The sequence below is a fragment of the Gobius niger genome (assembly GCF_951799975.1).
Source record: "Gobius niger genome assembly, chromosome: 2".
Classification (NCBI taxonomy): Eukaryota; Metazoa; Chordata; class Actinopteri; order Gobiiformes; family Gobiidae; genus Gobius; species Gobius niger.
The window spans coordinates 29,327,666-29,342,909 of NC_136853.1; the positions used below are offsets into that span (position 1 = coordinate 29,327,666).

The window sequence follows — 15,244 nt, forward strand, 5'->3', positions numbered from 1 at the left end:
ACTCAACCTTATGTAGTTCCAAGAGTTTACATTGTGCCTTGTTCAGTCATATAGTGTCATCCTTGTATTAAGTGATGGACTAGGTAAGATAATATACAGAATAGTAACAAAAAACAGTGTTTGGGGAAGGGACAGAGATGAAGACATTATTTGACTGTGATAAACTGATTAAATAATCAGTGTGTTTGGTTTGCAATGTACAGTGTCATTGATGCAGGCCACACAACGCCCCGAAGACTACTAATTTGATTCATATTGACTCTTGTGTAATGGTTCTAGTCTCAAGAGATGAGATTGTGCAATATTTCTGTTCTTTTGCATAAAAAAAACAACAACTGTGTGACAAGAAATTAGTTCTCTTTATCTCGTCTTTAAATAATTAGTTAAATTCCCATAAATGACACAATAACTGTTTACATAGCTGTCTACACTTGTAAGTCTTGAACTATTTAAAAAATGTAATCTGCGGTATCTGCTCTGTACTGTGTAGGTTGGGGCAGCCAGAGCTCGAAGGTCCAGATCCATCATAACACATGGCTTCATTTCCCTGGACACAACATGAGGTGGATCCTCACCTTCTCTTTGCTCTTTGTCCACGTTTGCGAGTTTGCAGAGGGTATAGTCTCCAACAAGTATGTAACAAATGTTTTTCAAGGAAACACAACAAATATGCTCTGAGGAATATTTCATGACTGTTTTTGTAGGACCAACCACCTTCATCTCTTCATGCCGGCCTTTATGGGTTTTATTGCTGCCACAACATCTGTGGTTTATTACCATAACATAGAGACTTCCAACTTTCCTAAGCTCCTGCTTGGTAATATTTAAGAACAGGTATAACCTCTCATAATGAAGAACAGCGTCACCAGAAGTGAATGGTGTTTTTTGTCTGTTGGCAGTCTTATTCATCTACTGGGTGTTGGCCTTCATCACAAAGTCCATCAAGTTATGGAAGTTTGCAGAGTTTGGTGTTGGGCTACAACATCTGAGATTCTGTATCACCGCTCTGCTAGTGATCTTGTATGGACTCTTGATGGCAGTGGAGGTCAATGTCATCCGAATTAGAGTATGTTTCAGCAGCTGCATTTTGTCATCTGAAAACTTAACACTGCTGCAAAACTCAGTTTCTAAAACCCTTCCCCTCTGTTTGTAGAAATATGTATTCTTTGCCAATCCTCAGAAGGTGAAGCCACCCGAAGATCTACAGGATTTGGGTGTTCGCTTCCTGCAGCCATTTGTCAATTTGCTCTCAAAGGTGAACAAGAGTACATTTGTTACTGCTATGACAGGGCATAGCTGGAATCTGTAATTTAGCTTCAATAATGTGTCTCTTTCTTAAATGTACAGTTGATGAAATGTGTTTAATTTCCATAGGCAACCTATTGGTGGATGAATCCTCTCATCATGGGAGCACATAAGAGACCCATAGAGCTGAAGAAGATTGGCAAGCTGCCTATTGCAATGAGAGCACTTACCAATTACTTACGCCTTAAAGATGCATATGAGGACCAAAGGGTAATGAAGAAACAGCATGAAGTTTTTGTTTTACTTTAAGTACACTCTTTACTTTCACACAGACTCCTGAAGACCCAGATCGTGCTCCATCTATCTGGCGGTCCATGTACCGAGCGTTTGGCCGGCCCATCCTCCTCAGCAGCACCTTCCGCTATCTCGCTGACCTGCTCGGATTTGCTGGACCACTCTGTATATCTGGCATTGTAAATCACCTGGAGAGTGAAAACAAAACAGTTGTTTCCAACGATGTGAGTAACGTTTATGTGTCCTGCTGTGTGCCAGTAAAAAGAATCTGAAATGACTGTGTGGAGCAGGTTAGTTTAAATGTCATTGGAGGAGTCGCACATAAACTGAGCTGGTGGGAATAATGTTACAGCTAATCATTTGTATGCGCCTCTTATAAATAATGATTTTGGCCTGAGATTCTGGGTGGTCCCGTCAAAGACAAATGGCTTTCTCTCTGTATGATGTAACTGAGGTGTGGGTCTTCATCTTGACGAAATGTGCAACAACAAAACTACATCTGATATGATTAATTAAATCGTTATTTGAAGTTACTGTTGTAGCAACTGGACATAAACACATGAGGCGTTTTCATTGAAGGTAATGTCTGAACTGAATTTGTATTTTCCCGTAAAATATACTTGTCTGTCATGTCTTTTGCTGATTAATCCAGTGTAGTGTGAAAATGTACAGGCTCTCATATGGAGCAGTACACACGGTTATTACTACAAATTTGTGTGGCTAAAGGAAACCTGCCTGGCATTTAACAGATGCCCTTTTCATTGTTGAGATACAAACAAAGACCTTGACATATCCAGAATAGTAGTGTTTGCAGTTTGTTTTCAGTGTCACTGATGGTAATAGCAGTATGTAATGTGGCTAATTTGGCTAGGTGTTGTTAAGTAGCAATTGACATATCATTGCCAGTGTGTTATGTGGGTATGATGGGCTGCTGAGATGGAGAGAAAAACCAGGCAGCATTTCTGAGTGACATGGAAAATTCCTCACTCATCTAACACTCGTTAACTCGTTCAATTCAGTCCAAGTGCAGTCGTACATTTGTGTCTGAATTAGATGAAGAGATATCTGAAAACATTTATTGTCAATAATGAATTCAGCAGCTCTGACATGATGCATTTTTCATTCTGTTGCAGACATATTTTGGCGTGCACTTCATGTCCTCCACTGATCTGCTGCAGAACTCTTCAGTCCTCGCTGTTCTTCTGTTCCTGGCTTTAATTTTACAGAGGACTTTTCTTCAGGCATCATACTATGTCACTATAGAAACTGGCATCAATCTCAGAGGAGCTCTTTTGGTAAGTGTTGCCTTTGAAAAAGCTTTTTTCATCTCTGATTTTGTATGTACTACACAAATTAGTTAAAATAGTTGGTAATAATAATAATAATAATAATAATAATAATAATAATAATAATAATAATAATAATAATAATAATAATAATAATAATAATAATAATAATAATAATAATAATAATAATAATAATAATAATAATAATAATAATAATAATAATAATAATAATAATAATAATAATAATAATAATAATAGTGCCCATAAAGGTCCCATTGAGAAGTTGATCAGTATAGAGTCCTGCACGCGCTCTCGCCCGCGGGACTCTCTTCCCCTGACCGCCCGAGGGATTCCCGCGGGTCCCGACAAGTCCTGAGTTTTTAAACACATATTCTGAAGGTCATTGCTATTCATGATTGCTTTTACCAGAGCGCATCACACGGACTGAGTGAGGTTTTGACAGGTATTTAACACAGCGATCCAGGCCAGACAGTAAGAGGCAGTCAGAGTGGTTCTTTACCGACCTGGAGCAGTGTCCGTGGGCCTTTCGCTAAAAGGCTGTGCTCGTGTCTACGTGTGTCTTAGATGCATGTGTGTCGGAGGCGGGACCTGTCGTGTTTCGGTCTGACCGCCTGCTCCTGCTTAAGACGGTTCAAATCCCGCCCGATCCCGCAATATTCCCACACATAGAGGGCATAGACTTAATATTTCTAGATTGTCATTTGTCACTCTTGTCCGTTTACATTAATTACTCCTTTCGAGAGAGAATCCATGATGGCTGCCTAGTCTCCTCCGACAGAGCACATTCCAAAAAATGACAAAAAGGAGAGAAACCCCGCCCCAGCAGCAACAAGCCTTCTCAGATCTCCAGGACCAGTCCATCAAAGCTCATTCAGCGTGGTTAAACATATTATATTTGCTCAGTAGTTTCTATATTATTGAATCTTCTTGAGTTGCCTCTAGCCACTAGGGGTTGGTATCACAGCCATGTCAGCCCCCCCGCCATGAGGGGACAAAGACAAGTTCTCTAGTTCAGTGTTGAAGTGTGCAGAATACAGATCTCAGAAAGATACAGCAGGCAAACTGTATCTCATTTTGCCTGAACTGTTTTCTTTATTTTATTGTCAAGGCAATGATTTACAACAAAATCCTCCGTTTATCGACCTCCAACATGTCGATGGGGGAGGTCACACTGGGTCAAATCAACAACTTGGTCGCCATAGAAACCAACCAGCTGATGTGGTTCCTGTTCCTCTGTCCCAACCTGTGGGCAATGCCTGTGCAGGTAGCAGACCGAAACGCCCTCCATTAACTGCTTTCTTTACATGATATTATACAATTAGGTCAATGTTTCATTATGTCTGTTCTTTGCAGATAGTGATGGGTGTTATCCTCCTGTACTATTTATTGGGTCCAAGTGCTTTGGTTGGTGCATCAGTCATAGTTCTTTTGGCTCCTGTGCAGTACCTTATAGCAACAAAACTGGCAGACACCCAGAAAAGTACTCTAGTAAGACAACATTATGAAAATGCAAATACATTATACTATCATTTTATCATATTTTGGACATTAATAGACTGTATATATTTTTAACACAGGAACACTCTACAGATCGTTTGAAACAGACCTCAGAGATCTTAAAGGGGATAAAACTACTAAAGCTTTATGCCTGGGAGGACACTTTCTGTGACAGTGTGGAAGGCACCAGAGGAAAAGAACTTACTAGCTTAAAGACATTTGCCTTTTACACATCTTTGTCGAGTAAGTTTTAATACAGTTTGTTGATTAACTTAGAGAAATAAGGAAAAAAACACACTTCTAATGCAAATGTTGTTTTCCTTTACAGTTTTTATGAATGCTGCGATTCCCATTGCTGCTGTTCTTGTGGTAAGACAGTAACTTGCATCCAATCCTTTTTTGTATCATTGAGTATCGGGCCTTTGCTCTGCCCCATCCCGTCAGCTCTCGGAAGCTAAGCAGGAAGGGCCTGGTCGGTGCTTGGATGGGAGACCATTCGGTAACACCAGGAAGCCTGGGGTGAATGTAGTGAGTGAGTGGTTGGTGGTGGTCAGAGGGGCCAGTGTCGCAAACTGGTTGCCTCACTTCCGTCAGTCTACCCTAAGGCAGTTGTGGCTACAATAGTTGCTTACCACCACCGAGTATGGAGTGAATGAATAAAGCGTCTTTGAGTGTCCAGGAAAGCGCTATATAAAACTAATGCATTATTATTTTATCATTAATATTCCATTGATGTTGTGTATCACTTGTAGACTTTTGTAATGCACCATCTTATCAATGACAATGGACCAAGCCCCTCTGAAGCCTTTGCAGCTTTGGCATTGTTTCACATCCTGGTCAACCCATTGTTCCTGCTTTCTACTGTGGTCCGATTTGCTGTGAAGGCTTTGATCAGGTAGGGAGTTTTACAGACAGTACATATATTGTTAGTAGCAACTGCAATCCTTTTGTAATCGATTGTATTGGTGGGTACTTTCTGACATATTGTTCCTTCAGTGTGCAGAAGCTGGGTGAGTTTCTCCAGAGTGATGAAATCGGAGATGACAGCTGGAGAAATGGAGACATGCCTTTTCCTTTTGAGGCTAGTAAAAAACACTTGGGGACGGTAATTAAAATTGATTTTACACTGTTGATTTAGTGCATTACAAACTTCTTACAGCTACATCTTCCTTTGCTTGTCCTAGGGTTGCACAAAAAAAATTAACTGCAATTTTAAGTAATGCGTAATAATGTAATGTAATGCAGTTGATATTAGATTCAGGTCACAGAACACATTTTAATTATCTTCAGAAGAATTTTTCATTTGAAGGAAGAGCGATAAGCTAATGCAATCATCCCATGCAATCCAGACAAACATCTCAAAACCACAGGGTTAGCAGGTTTTGTAAATGATAAAGAGACACTGCAGGTGAATAGGGAAAATGATTACATTTAAAGATAGCAAATTGAAACTTTTGCTGTAGATTACTGACATAAATCTGAGAAAAAGATATATTGCAAGTTTTCTGTCATTTTATGTTTTCATATAAAAAATAAGGCGTTTTATGCCTAAAGATGCCCAAAATTTCTCATCTTTTCGTTGATGAAATCTGAATCACAATATCTAGATTCAAATTTATGGCTTTATTTTGTTGATGATTAGTTACAAAGACTTTTTCAGAGGGGATTTTAAATATCTTGTTAAGTTTTAAAATAAGTTTTAAAACTGTTTTTTTAATGAAAAAATATGTAAAAAAATATATAAATTTCGCCCATTTTTTTGACTTTCAAAACTCATGATAGGAATTAGATATTAAAAAATCCCTCTGAAAAGGTCTTCAATATATTGTTCAAATTTTCCAACCTTGAATTGAACAATAATTGAAGTCTATATGAGCTACTGAAATAAATTACGATTTCCTATAAAAATTTATGGAGAAACATTGATTCAGTGTAATATTTAAACATGATTAGGTATATTATTTGACCTGAAAACCTGAAAACTGAAAAAAAAAAAATGAGTTTTGCTTGTAGTGTCTCCCCTTAAAATGACATTAAAGGGATATTTCAGGATTTTTGACATAGGGCCTCATTTCCTAGTTATCCAGAGTGTTATTGATTTCTGGAGATTTTTTATTAATTTTATTAATGCAGTCCTTATATTTGAAGAGTTTCGTGGCGCTAAGCTAGTGTTAGGCTAGCGCATGTCTATGGTAACTAGTAGCCTGCATTAAAAACAGTCTGACACACTCCACAGTGCACTTGAGGCAAATCACTTATGACGCCAGACTAATGATATAAATGTCGATAGAATCATTTTTGGAATATAACTGACCTTGCATCACATGAATGATCGCATTTTGAGGGACTATTTTCTTGCAGTAACTCCTAAAGACTTCCCCCCGCTCACTTCCGTCAATAACCTTTAGGAGTTACTGCGCGGACGTTGTGCTCCTCGTATCATTACGCCTCACAATATGGTACCCCTTTTTATCTGCTTATAAAATCGACATGTTACATTTCTGTGTAAATATACTTCGCTTGAAAACACTTCACGTAACTTTATTTAAATAGGGAACACGTGGAAGAGCTTGGTAGCTACTATCGTGAGCTTTTTTGGAGCTTTATGACATGTGGGAGAGGCTGCGTATGTGCTCCGTTTGCGTGGCAGAGCACACGGACAAAGACCAGACCGGTATATATTAACTCGGCTAAGGTTAGCTAAGAACATATCTCAGTATGTAAAAACGGTGGCCTATTCCTTTAAAATTATTCTATGGACACAGACATTTACATGGTTAGTCTGGCGTTATAAGTGATTTGCCTCAGGTGCTCTGTGGAGCGGGTCAGACTGTTTTTAATGCAGGCTAGCTAATACCGTAGACATACTCTTCAAATAAAAGAACTGCATGAATTAAAAAAAAATAATAAAAATCTCCAGAAATCAACAACACTCTGGATAACTTGGAAATGAGGTCCTATGTCAAAAATCCTGAAATATCGCTTTAATGTGAGGTGTCCTATTGATTGATTGATTCAAATAACAATAAAGATTCTGGGCATAGTACAACAAGTTACTCTGTAAGTCTTTAAAAAGTGTATATCTTTCTCGTTTTCTCCAAGACCAAGGCTATCAACAGGAAGCAGCCAATGCGTTACCAGATGGACAACTACGAGCAGCCGACCAGGCGGCCGATGAGACCCACAGAGACTGAGGATGTGGCAGTGAAGGTCAGTGCCCACGTTTAGTCTCATCAGATATTATCAATACATCTCCCATATTCATTTGTCAAACAATCAGCAACAAACTGTGTTAATTTATTTTTATGCTGACGTATTAATTGGTGCATGCCCAAATATGGTTCCACTAGACTTAACTGGAGGTCTTCACATGTCGTTTTTCACATGTGGCGTGTCCGTCCACCCGCTCTCATCACAGGAAGTTTGTTGGGTTCACATGAGAATTTCCTTTGGTGTTGAACATGTTCTCAGCCCTCGCTGCTAGTGCCTTCTTCCTGCCCCATCCCAGAGGAGCGGAGCTTCCTCACTGTGTAATTAGTCTGGGAGAAACAGTTGTTATAATGGTGTTAAAACGCTCATTCTTTTTCCATAAATCACATCTTTACGTTGACATTGAGGATCAGGAAGAGAAGGAGGGGAGACTTTATACACAAACACACAAAAAAGCATAAAGTAAACAAATAATGGAACAGATGGGAGTCATGTAAACTAAACCCCTGCAGGAAGCAGTGTCAAAGGTCACCAAGCATTCGATAGTCTTCCAGAGGAACTAAGTGTTGTCGTCTTTAAACAAAATCTTAAAACATATAATGTTTGTTTTTTGAACCACATTATTGTTTTTTAGTGTTGTTTTTAGTTTATATGTGCTTTGTCTTTTTTTTTCATTATTCCATTTAATTCGACTTTTGTGAATACTTGGTGTAAAACCATTGTTGAGTTTGACTCTCTGGTGTTTGTTTTATGATGTAACAAAAGACATTATTGATTGACTGATGTGAAAATCTATAAAGAAAAGAAAAGCATCTTTATGAAAGGAGACAACAATAAGAAATTGTAACTGAAACAAAGACATGGATTTTTGAGTTTTTTTCTGCTTAACTCAGTATAAAACCTGAACAATCTTTGTGTACTATAGAAATAGGTTAATGTGAGGTGTGTAAATCCATATTTTCTATTTATTTCTTTGTTGTTTCAGGTGATCAATGGATGCTTTACTTGGGGAAGTAACTTGTCCACGCTGTCGGACATTAACATCAGTATCCCTACAGGTACTAAACTGAACATTTTGATAGTTAGAGGGACTTTATTTGAAAGAAACAGCGTCATATATCTAAATCAGTGTGGCTCAGTGTTGCTATTTTAAGAGCACTCAGCTGTTAGCCTCTCGCTTGTATGGCTCATTGAAGTTTTCACAATATCTGTAACGTTCCCACCCTGATTAGAGACACCAGACTGATTATAAATTATAAATGTCTGAAATAGAGCAGTGTTGTTTAGTCAAAAGATATTAATCTCTAAAACAAAGTGTTAAAATTAAACATTCATTTATCATTTAAACAGCCCTATATCAATAGTGAATTTTGTTAGGTCTGAAAGGACTAAACTAAGCATTAGGGAAAGTCCAGAATAAGCATGAAGCTAAGCTGGACATACTCTGAGGGTGTAATATATCATCTTCCCGTGGGAAGTGACTTGCCTGGTATCTTGAGTCGACTACACAAATATAGTTTTTCTGACAACTGTTGGTGTGTTCGTGGACATACAGTAGGTGAGACGGTGCATGCACACTTAGTTTAAACCTTTTTCCTCTTCTAGGTCAGCTGACAATGATTGTTGGCCAGGTGGGTTGTGGAAAGTCCTCCCTGTTACTGGCAATGCTGGGAGAGATGCAGTCCATGGAGGGGAAAGTTTACTGGAGCAAGTAAGTGATTATGAATGCTTGAATTGAATGAATGAATTTGCTTGTGTGGTTTTCTGGAAGCCAGTGACTTTGATTATTGTTAATGTAGCAGTGACGTTTCATTGTCTTGCCTTTGACATTGTGTTATTAACTAACAGGCTTACAGGTACATTCAGAAACTGCTTGTTTGTTTATCTCTTGGGTACAGTTAAATGTGTGCATCTTCCTGCATCAGCTTTTATCCGCAGTATCAGGATTGTGGACTTAAATATTCATACATTTCCTACCGCTTATCCCTGATCGGGCCCTGGAGACAGCTTTGTTGACAGACTCCTCTCTCCACACACTTACTCTGGTCCCTTTGTGGAAATCCAGAGAGTTTCCCAGACCAGGTTTCCCAGGTCTTCACTGAGGCCTTCTCACGATGGGACATGCTCTAAGCCAGGGTTGCCCAAGGTACGGCCCGGGGGCCAAATGTGGCCCTTTGGTGGCCCTCAGGCTCCTTGAATTGGCACACATCTCCAGAGATAGTGCCTTCTACAGGTTCCAAGCCAAAATAAAGGTGTGGGGCTCGGTTTAAACATACTCGTCTGAATGTTTCGCTGCACTGACCACCAATCTTTGGCCCCCAATGAAAAAGGTTTAAACTCACCTGCTCTAAGCACAAACCTGGGAGGGGTCAAGGAGGTATCATGAATGGTTGCCTGCTACTTCTCAGCTGGCTCCTCTCGATGTAGAAGTGCAGGAAACTCCTTTTGACCACTATTGTCTGATATCTTGTCCTTGCACTCTTGTCCCTGAGATCATGGCCGTAGATGAGAGTAGGAAGGCAGATTTATCGGTAAATGTACATATCTGCCTTTTGATACAGTTCACACAAGCCAAGTCAAAATTGAGTTTGAGATCTTGCAAGATTTTTTTCCCTGTGTAGAATAATATTGTGTTTCTGTGTTTTTACTGGGATGCATCCAATATATTTAATGCAGACTGCTTAAAGGTGCTTAGAGGAATATTGAGTGAATATTTGCCCACCAGCGTTTACATAGTATGTTTTGCACATTTGTTAAACTGTTCAGTAAAAGTATTTCATATTTATTTATTATTACAAATGATCTAAGACTAACCTTGCATATATAAATGATGGCAATAGATTTACATCCGACGTACTGTTCTGCTGATGAATTGCATTTGTTTTTTATGTAATGGTCTCTTTGACAATTGTGCGTGCATGTGTGAGTGTTTCTCCTCTTCACCCTCTGCCTTCTTACTTATATCAGGCTGCCTAATTGTGAAGCCAGTGCCGATGGGAACATCAGGTATCACCTCTTGGTTCGCCTTTAGTCAGCATTCATTTTGGCTTAAGCATTTTACATTTAACATCATTGCTGAAGAGTACAATATTGTCAAGCAAATTTAAATGACAAATGTATATGTGGACACACGTTTAGAAATGTTGTTATCTACACCCAAACGAGGCGTATAAAAATTTAGGTCAACCTGACGGCGGGCAATGGTAGAATTGAGAATGACCAGAGAATGTTTGGGCATGCAGATCTTTTAATTTATGCATTTTAGAATGTGTGTTGTTGTTTTTATCTCCTGCGTGACGAAAAGCAAAACACGTTGAGCATTTAAACATCCGAGCAACATATTCTTAAAGTTTCTTACACATATTTGGCATGAAGCATATTTGTTTTGCTTATTTATGTGTGTGTTTTAGGGTTGCACAATAAAAAAAAAACCCTGATATTTCTGAGCGTTGCAATTGAATTTGTGATCTCTGTTTTGAGGGCAATATTTTTAGTCCATGAGGCACGTTTCAAACTTGTCCAGGAGCATTAAAGCAGTATTAAGTAACTTGTTTACCTTAATAAATCCTTTTCGTAGGCCCTCTGGGGGTAATACAAGTGTTGGTGGGATGATTGGGGGGTCTTTTATCTTTTCATCTTTCAACCTTGGTGTCTCTGGCCAGAAAACCATGCTTGTAACTTTCAATTCTCCGACCCGTAGCCCCAGTACACACTAATGCAATCTCGAAGAAGAAGCTAGCAGGCTAACGGGTAAAGCTAACTGTGACTAGCGCCACTTTAGCAGCATTCACAGCCAAGTTTGAGTGACAACAAATATGTCCATTGTGTAATTGGGTTGTACAATATACACTGCGTTCCAAATTATTATGCAAATTGGATTTTTGTGTCAAAAAGGTAAAAAAAAAAGCAATAATAATGAAACTCATGGATGGTATTGTGTCTCGGGGCTCTATGAATCACTGACATAAATCTCAGAGACCTGGGATGATTAGTTTTCAGGTTAAGCCCAGTTAAGGGAAAAACTACTGAAAAAGGGTGTTCCACTTTATTATGCAGATCATCATTTTCAAGCAATATGGTAAAGAAAAAGGGACTTTCTGCTGATGAAAAGCGTGAAATAGTTGAATGCCTTGGTCTAGGTATGAAAACCTTCGATATTTCATGAAAGATTAAATGTAATCATCATACTGATAAGAGATTTGTGGATGATTCAGAGCACACTCCGTTTTGTGCCGATAAAGGCACAATATGGACGGTTTCTGCCAGACAAACACATCAGATTATGAGAACAGATGCTACAAAGCAGCCTACAGGTATTTGAAGCTGCTGGTGCCTCTGGAGTCCCCCAAACATCAAGGTGTAGGACCCTCCAGAGGCTGCAGTTGTGCATAAACCTTCTATCCGGCCTCCCCTAAACTGTTAATTAAATGCTGATGAACAGAAACGGCTGCAGTGGCTCAGAAATACATGAGGACTCATTTTCAAACAGTCGTGTTCACTGATAAGTACCGTGTAGCCCTGGATGGTCAAATCAATGGAGTAGTGGATGTTTGGTGAATGACCACAATGTCCCAACAAGGCTGTGACGTCAGTAAGGAGGGGGCGGAGTCATGCTTTGGGCCAGAATCATGGTGGGAGAGCTGGTCGACCCCTTTAGGCCCTTTTAGGCTCCCTGAAGGTGTGAAAATGACCTTTGAAAAATATGTGGAGTTTCTGACTGACCACTGTCTTCTATGCTACAAAAAGAAGAGCCGTGCTTTCCCTAAAAAAATCCTCCTCATGCCTGACAACGCACCATGTCATACTGCAAAGAATACCTCTCCATCACTGGCTACTATAGGCATAAAAGGAGAGAAACTCATGATGTGGACCCCCTCCTTTCCTGACCTCAACCCTGTTGAGAACATTTGGAGCCTCAACAAAAAAAAGTTATATGAGGGTGGGAGGCAGTTTTCATCCAAACAGCAGCTCTGGGAGGCTATTCTGACATCCTGCAAAGAAATCCAAGCAGAAACTGTCCAAAAACTCACGAGTTTAATGGATTTAAGAATTTTGAAGCTGCTATCACACAAGGGCTCCTATGGTAAAATATAACTTGACCTGTTAATATTTTTTTGATTGAAATAACTTTTGGTTTCAGTAAGTATGACCTCCTAATGCTGCGAATACAGCAAATGACCATTTTCAGTTAATTACAAGCTTTAAAATGTATTGAAATGATGAGTTGCATAATAATTTGGAACAGTGGATTTGGAGGTTTTTACTATATTTATTTTTGAAAAAAATACTGTGACCACTAGGAAATTTTTTCCACCACATTTAAATGATCCTCTACCAGTTAAAGACTTAAAAATTATGCTGACTCTCATTTGAGTTGACAATTTAGAAAATCTTAGAAAAATGTCATTTGCATAATAATTTGGAACGCAGTGTACAGTATCCCTCTATCCCTTTGTCTTTTTTTGTTATGCTTTAAAGCAGTACTAAGTAACTCATGCCCCTAGAGGCCATACGCGCTACTGCAGTTGTCGAAGCATGTTGTGTTTCTTACTCATTAATTGTCCGTGAGAGTAAATACTAGGCTGACAGAAATGACAAAGAGGGATATTGTACATCCTATTACACAATGGAGATATTTTTTCCCCTCAAACTTGGCTGTAAATACTGTTTAAGTGGCGCTAGCCCGCAGTTAGCTTTGCCCGTTAGCTTCCGATTCTATCTGTGTATTGGTGGCTCCTACCCGGTGGCAGCGAAGTTGCAATTGTGGTTTTCTGGCCAGAGACACCAGGGGTAGACGAAAGACCCCTCAATCAACACATGCATTACCCCCAGAGAGACTACGGAAAGGATTTATTAAGGTAAACAAATTACTTAGTACTGCTTCAACATTGGAGAGAAGAATTACATGTGGTGGAGGTGAAACAAGGGTCATATCCTCATTGGTTATTTCATTGAGGATATTGCCTTTGTTTCACCTCCTATTCATAATCTCATTAAATAAGAATTGATGAATGATCAATGGGCCTCATTCACAACACAAGTTTGTTCTTAAAGAAACAGGCCACCGTTTTTCCATACTGAGATAGTATGTTCTTAACTGAGCTTAGACGAGTTGATGCGTACCTGTCTGGTCTTTGTGCTTGTGCAAAAAGACCAAATGTTGTTAGCATTTAGCCTCACCTCCTCTCCTTTATGGGGCCAAACGGGGGTGAAGTTAGAAGCGACCAAGCTCTTCCATGTTTTCCCTATTTAAATACAGTTATGTGAGTAGTTACACGATCCAAGTCTAGTTACACAAAATTAAACATGTCAATTTTCTAAGCAGCTAAAAAGGGGCACTATATTGTAACACCTTAGGAGCACTTCGACGTCCACACAGTACTACCTTCACTTTACTGCTCAGATGTTGAAGTGCTCCTATGGCTAAATGCTAACAACATCTTCGGTCTTTTTGCATGACTGAAGACCAGACAGGTACGCATCAACTAGTCTAAGCTCAGGTAAGAACATATCTCAGCATGGAAAAACGGTGGCCTGTTCCTTTAACGCCTTCTTCGTTTTTCAGCATTCACAAAATGCATCAAATTGCATCTATTACAATTGTGCTGCCCTAAGTTTTTTTTTATTATTATTTTATAACTGTTTCCATCCTGCTGTTATTGTTTTGTAACAGCCTGATTTTTATTGAATATTAAAGCAATGTTGATATGTGAGCACTTTCTAACCTGCTGGCATGACTTTGACAGTTGGTCAGGGACAGAGGAGCCAAATGAAGACTTCAGGAGGTATAGGTTTCCTAGTATCCTGGTTCCTTTTTGATGAAGTGACCCCCGTGACCTCTCATGTTACGTTCACCTACTGTATTCACATTTGTTTTCCATATTCATTTTCATCTCCTTTGGAAGAAAGTACGTTGTTGACAAATGATTGTATCCCTAAGTTGACATCAGCATGTGCAATGTTAATTCACACCATCTGTAACTGCACTGTGTCTGTACACATTATGTGACTGTGTTCAAGAAAATTACAATCTTCCGGTACTTTCATCCACGCATCATTCATCAGTCCGTCTCAGTGCCCAAAATGAAATGTGTGGTTTTGAGCTGAAAGTCTCTCCATTATATTTTTGACATGCAGTTTGGATTATTCAGCAAAATGTCCACTAACTGCTGGCCTGAAGTGTTATTCTATTTGTGAAATAACCATGTGTCGGAATCCTAAAGCTCAGTCCTCTGGCAACCAACCAATCAATCAACCAATCAACCAATCGACCAATCGACCAATCGACCAATCGACCATTCAATCAATCAATCAATCAATCAATCAATCAATCAATCAATCAATCAATCAATCAATCAATCAATCAATCAATCAATCAATCAATCAATCAATCAATCAATCGAGTCAACATGTATTTATGAATTCCTTTACACTCAAGGTGACCAAAGTGCTTTACAGTAAAAAACAGACAAAATGGGAATAAAAACAATTATGTAAACAACAATAAAATTAGAAACAACAATAAAATATTAAACAACAATAAAATGAAATAAAATAAAATAATAAGATCAAATGTAACCACATTACTGAGTATTAAAAGCCAGTCTGAATCAATAGGTTTTAAAGTGTCAGTGATGGTGCATGACTGAAAAGACCTTATCACCCCAGTGTTTGTACTTGGCTCTTGGCTC

General features: G+C 39.0%; 1 protein-coding gene across 2 annotated transcripts in view; it reads left to right on the plus strand.

Moving 5' to 3' along the window:
- The first annotated feature begins 687 nt into the window (after positions 1–687).
- Positions 688–15,244, plus strand: part of abcc9 (ATP-binding cassette, sub-family C (CFTR/MRP), member 9) — a 29,020-nt gene continuing 14,463 nt past the window's right edge. For both annotated transcript variants that reach the window (XM_079582954.1, XM_079582955.1), the window contains exons 1-15: positions 688–817; positions 900–1,066; positions 1,154–1,255; positions 1,375–1,515; positions 1,578–1,763; positions 2,673–2,834; positions 3,955–4,110; positions 4,200–4,334; positions 4,424–4,586; positions 4,672–4,712; positions 5,096–5,238; positions 5,340–5,448; positions 7,446–7,553; positions 8,539–8,611; positions 9,159–9,264. In XM_079582954.1, the coding sequence (XP_079439080.1) occupies positions 727–817; positions 900–1,066; positions 1,154–1,255; positions 1,375–1,515; positions 1,578–1,763; positions 2,673–2,834; positions 3,955–4,110; positions 4,200–4,334; positions 4,424–4,586; positions 4,672–4,712; positions 5,096–5,238; positions 5,340–5,448; positions 7,446–7,553; positions 8,539–8,611; positions 9,159–9,264 (1,883 nt within the window). In that variant the 5' untranslated portion in view covers positions 688–726. The remainder of the gene's footprint in view (positions 818–899; positions 1,067–1,153; positions 1,256–1,374; positions 1,516–1,577; positions 1,764–2,672; positions 2,835–3,954; positions 4,111–4,199; positions 4,335–4,423; positions 4,587–4,671; positions 4,713–5,095; positions 5,239–5,339; positions 5,449–7,445; positions 7,554–8,538; positions 8,612–9,158; positions 9,265–15,244) is intronic.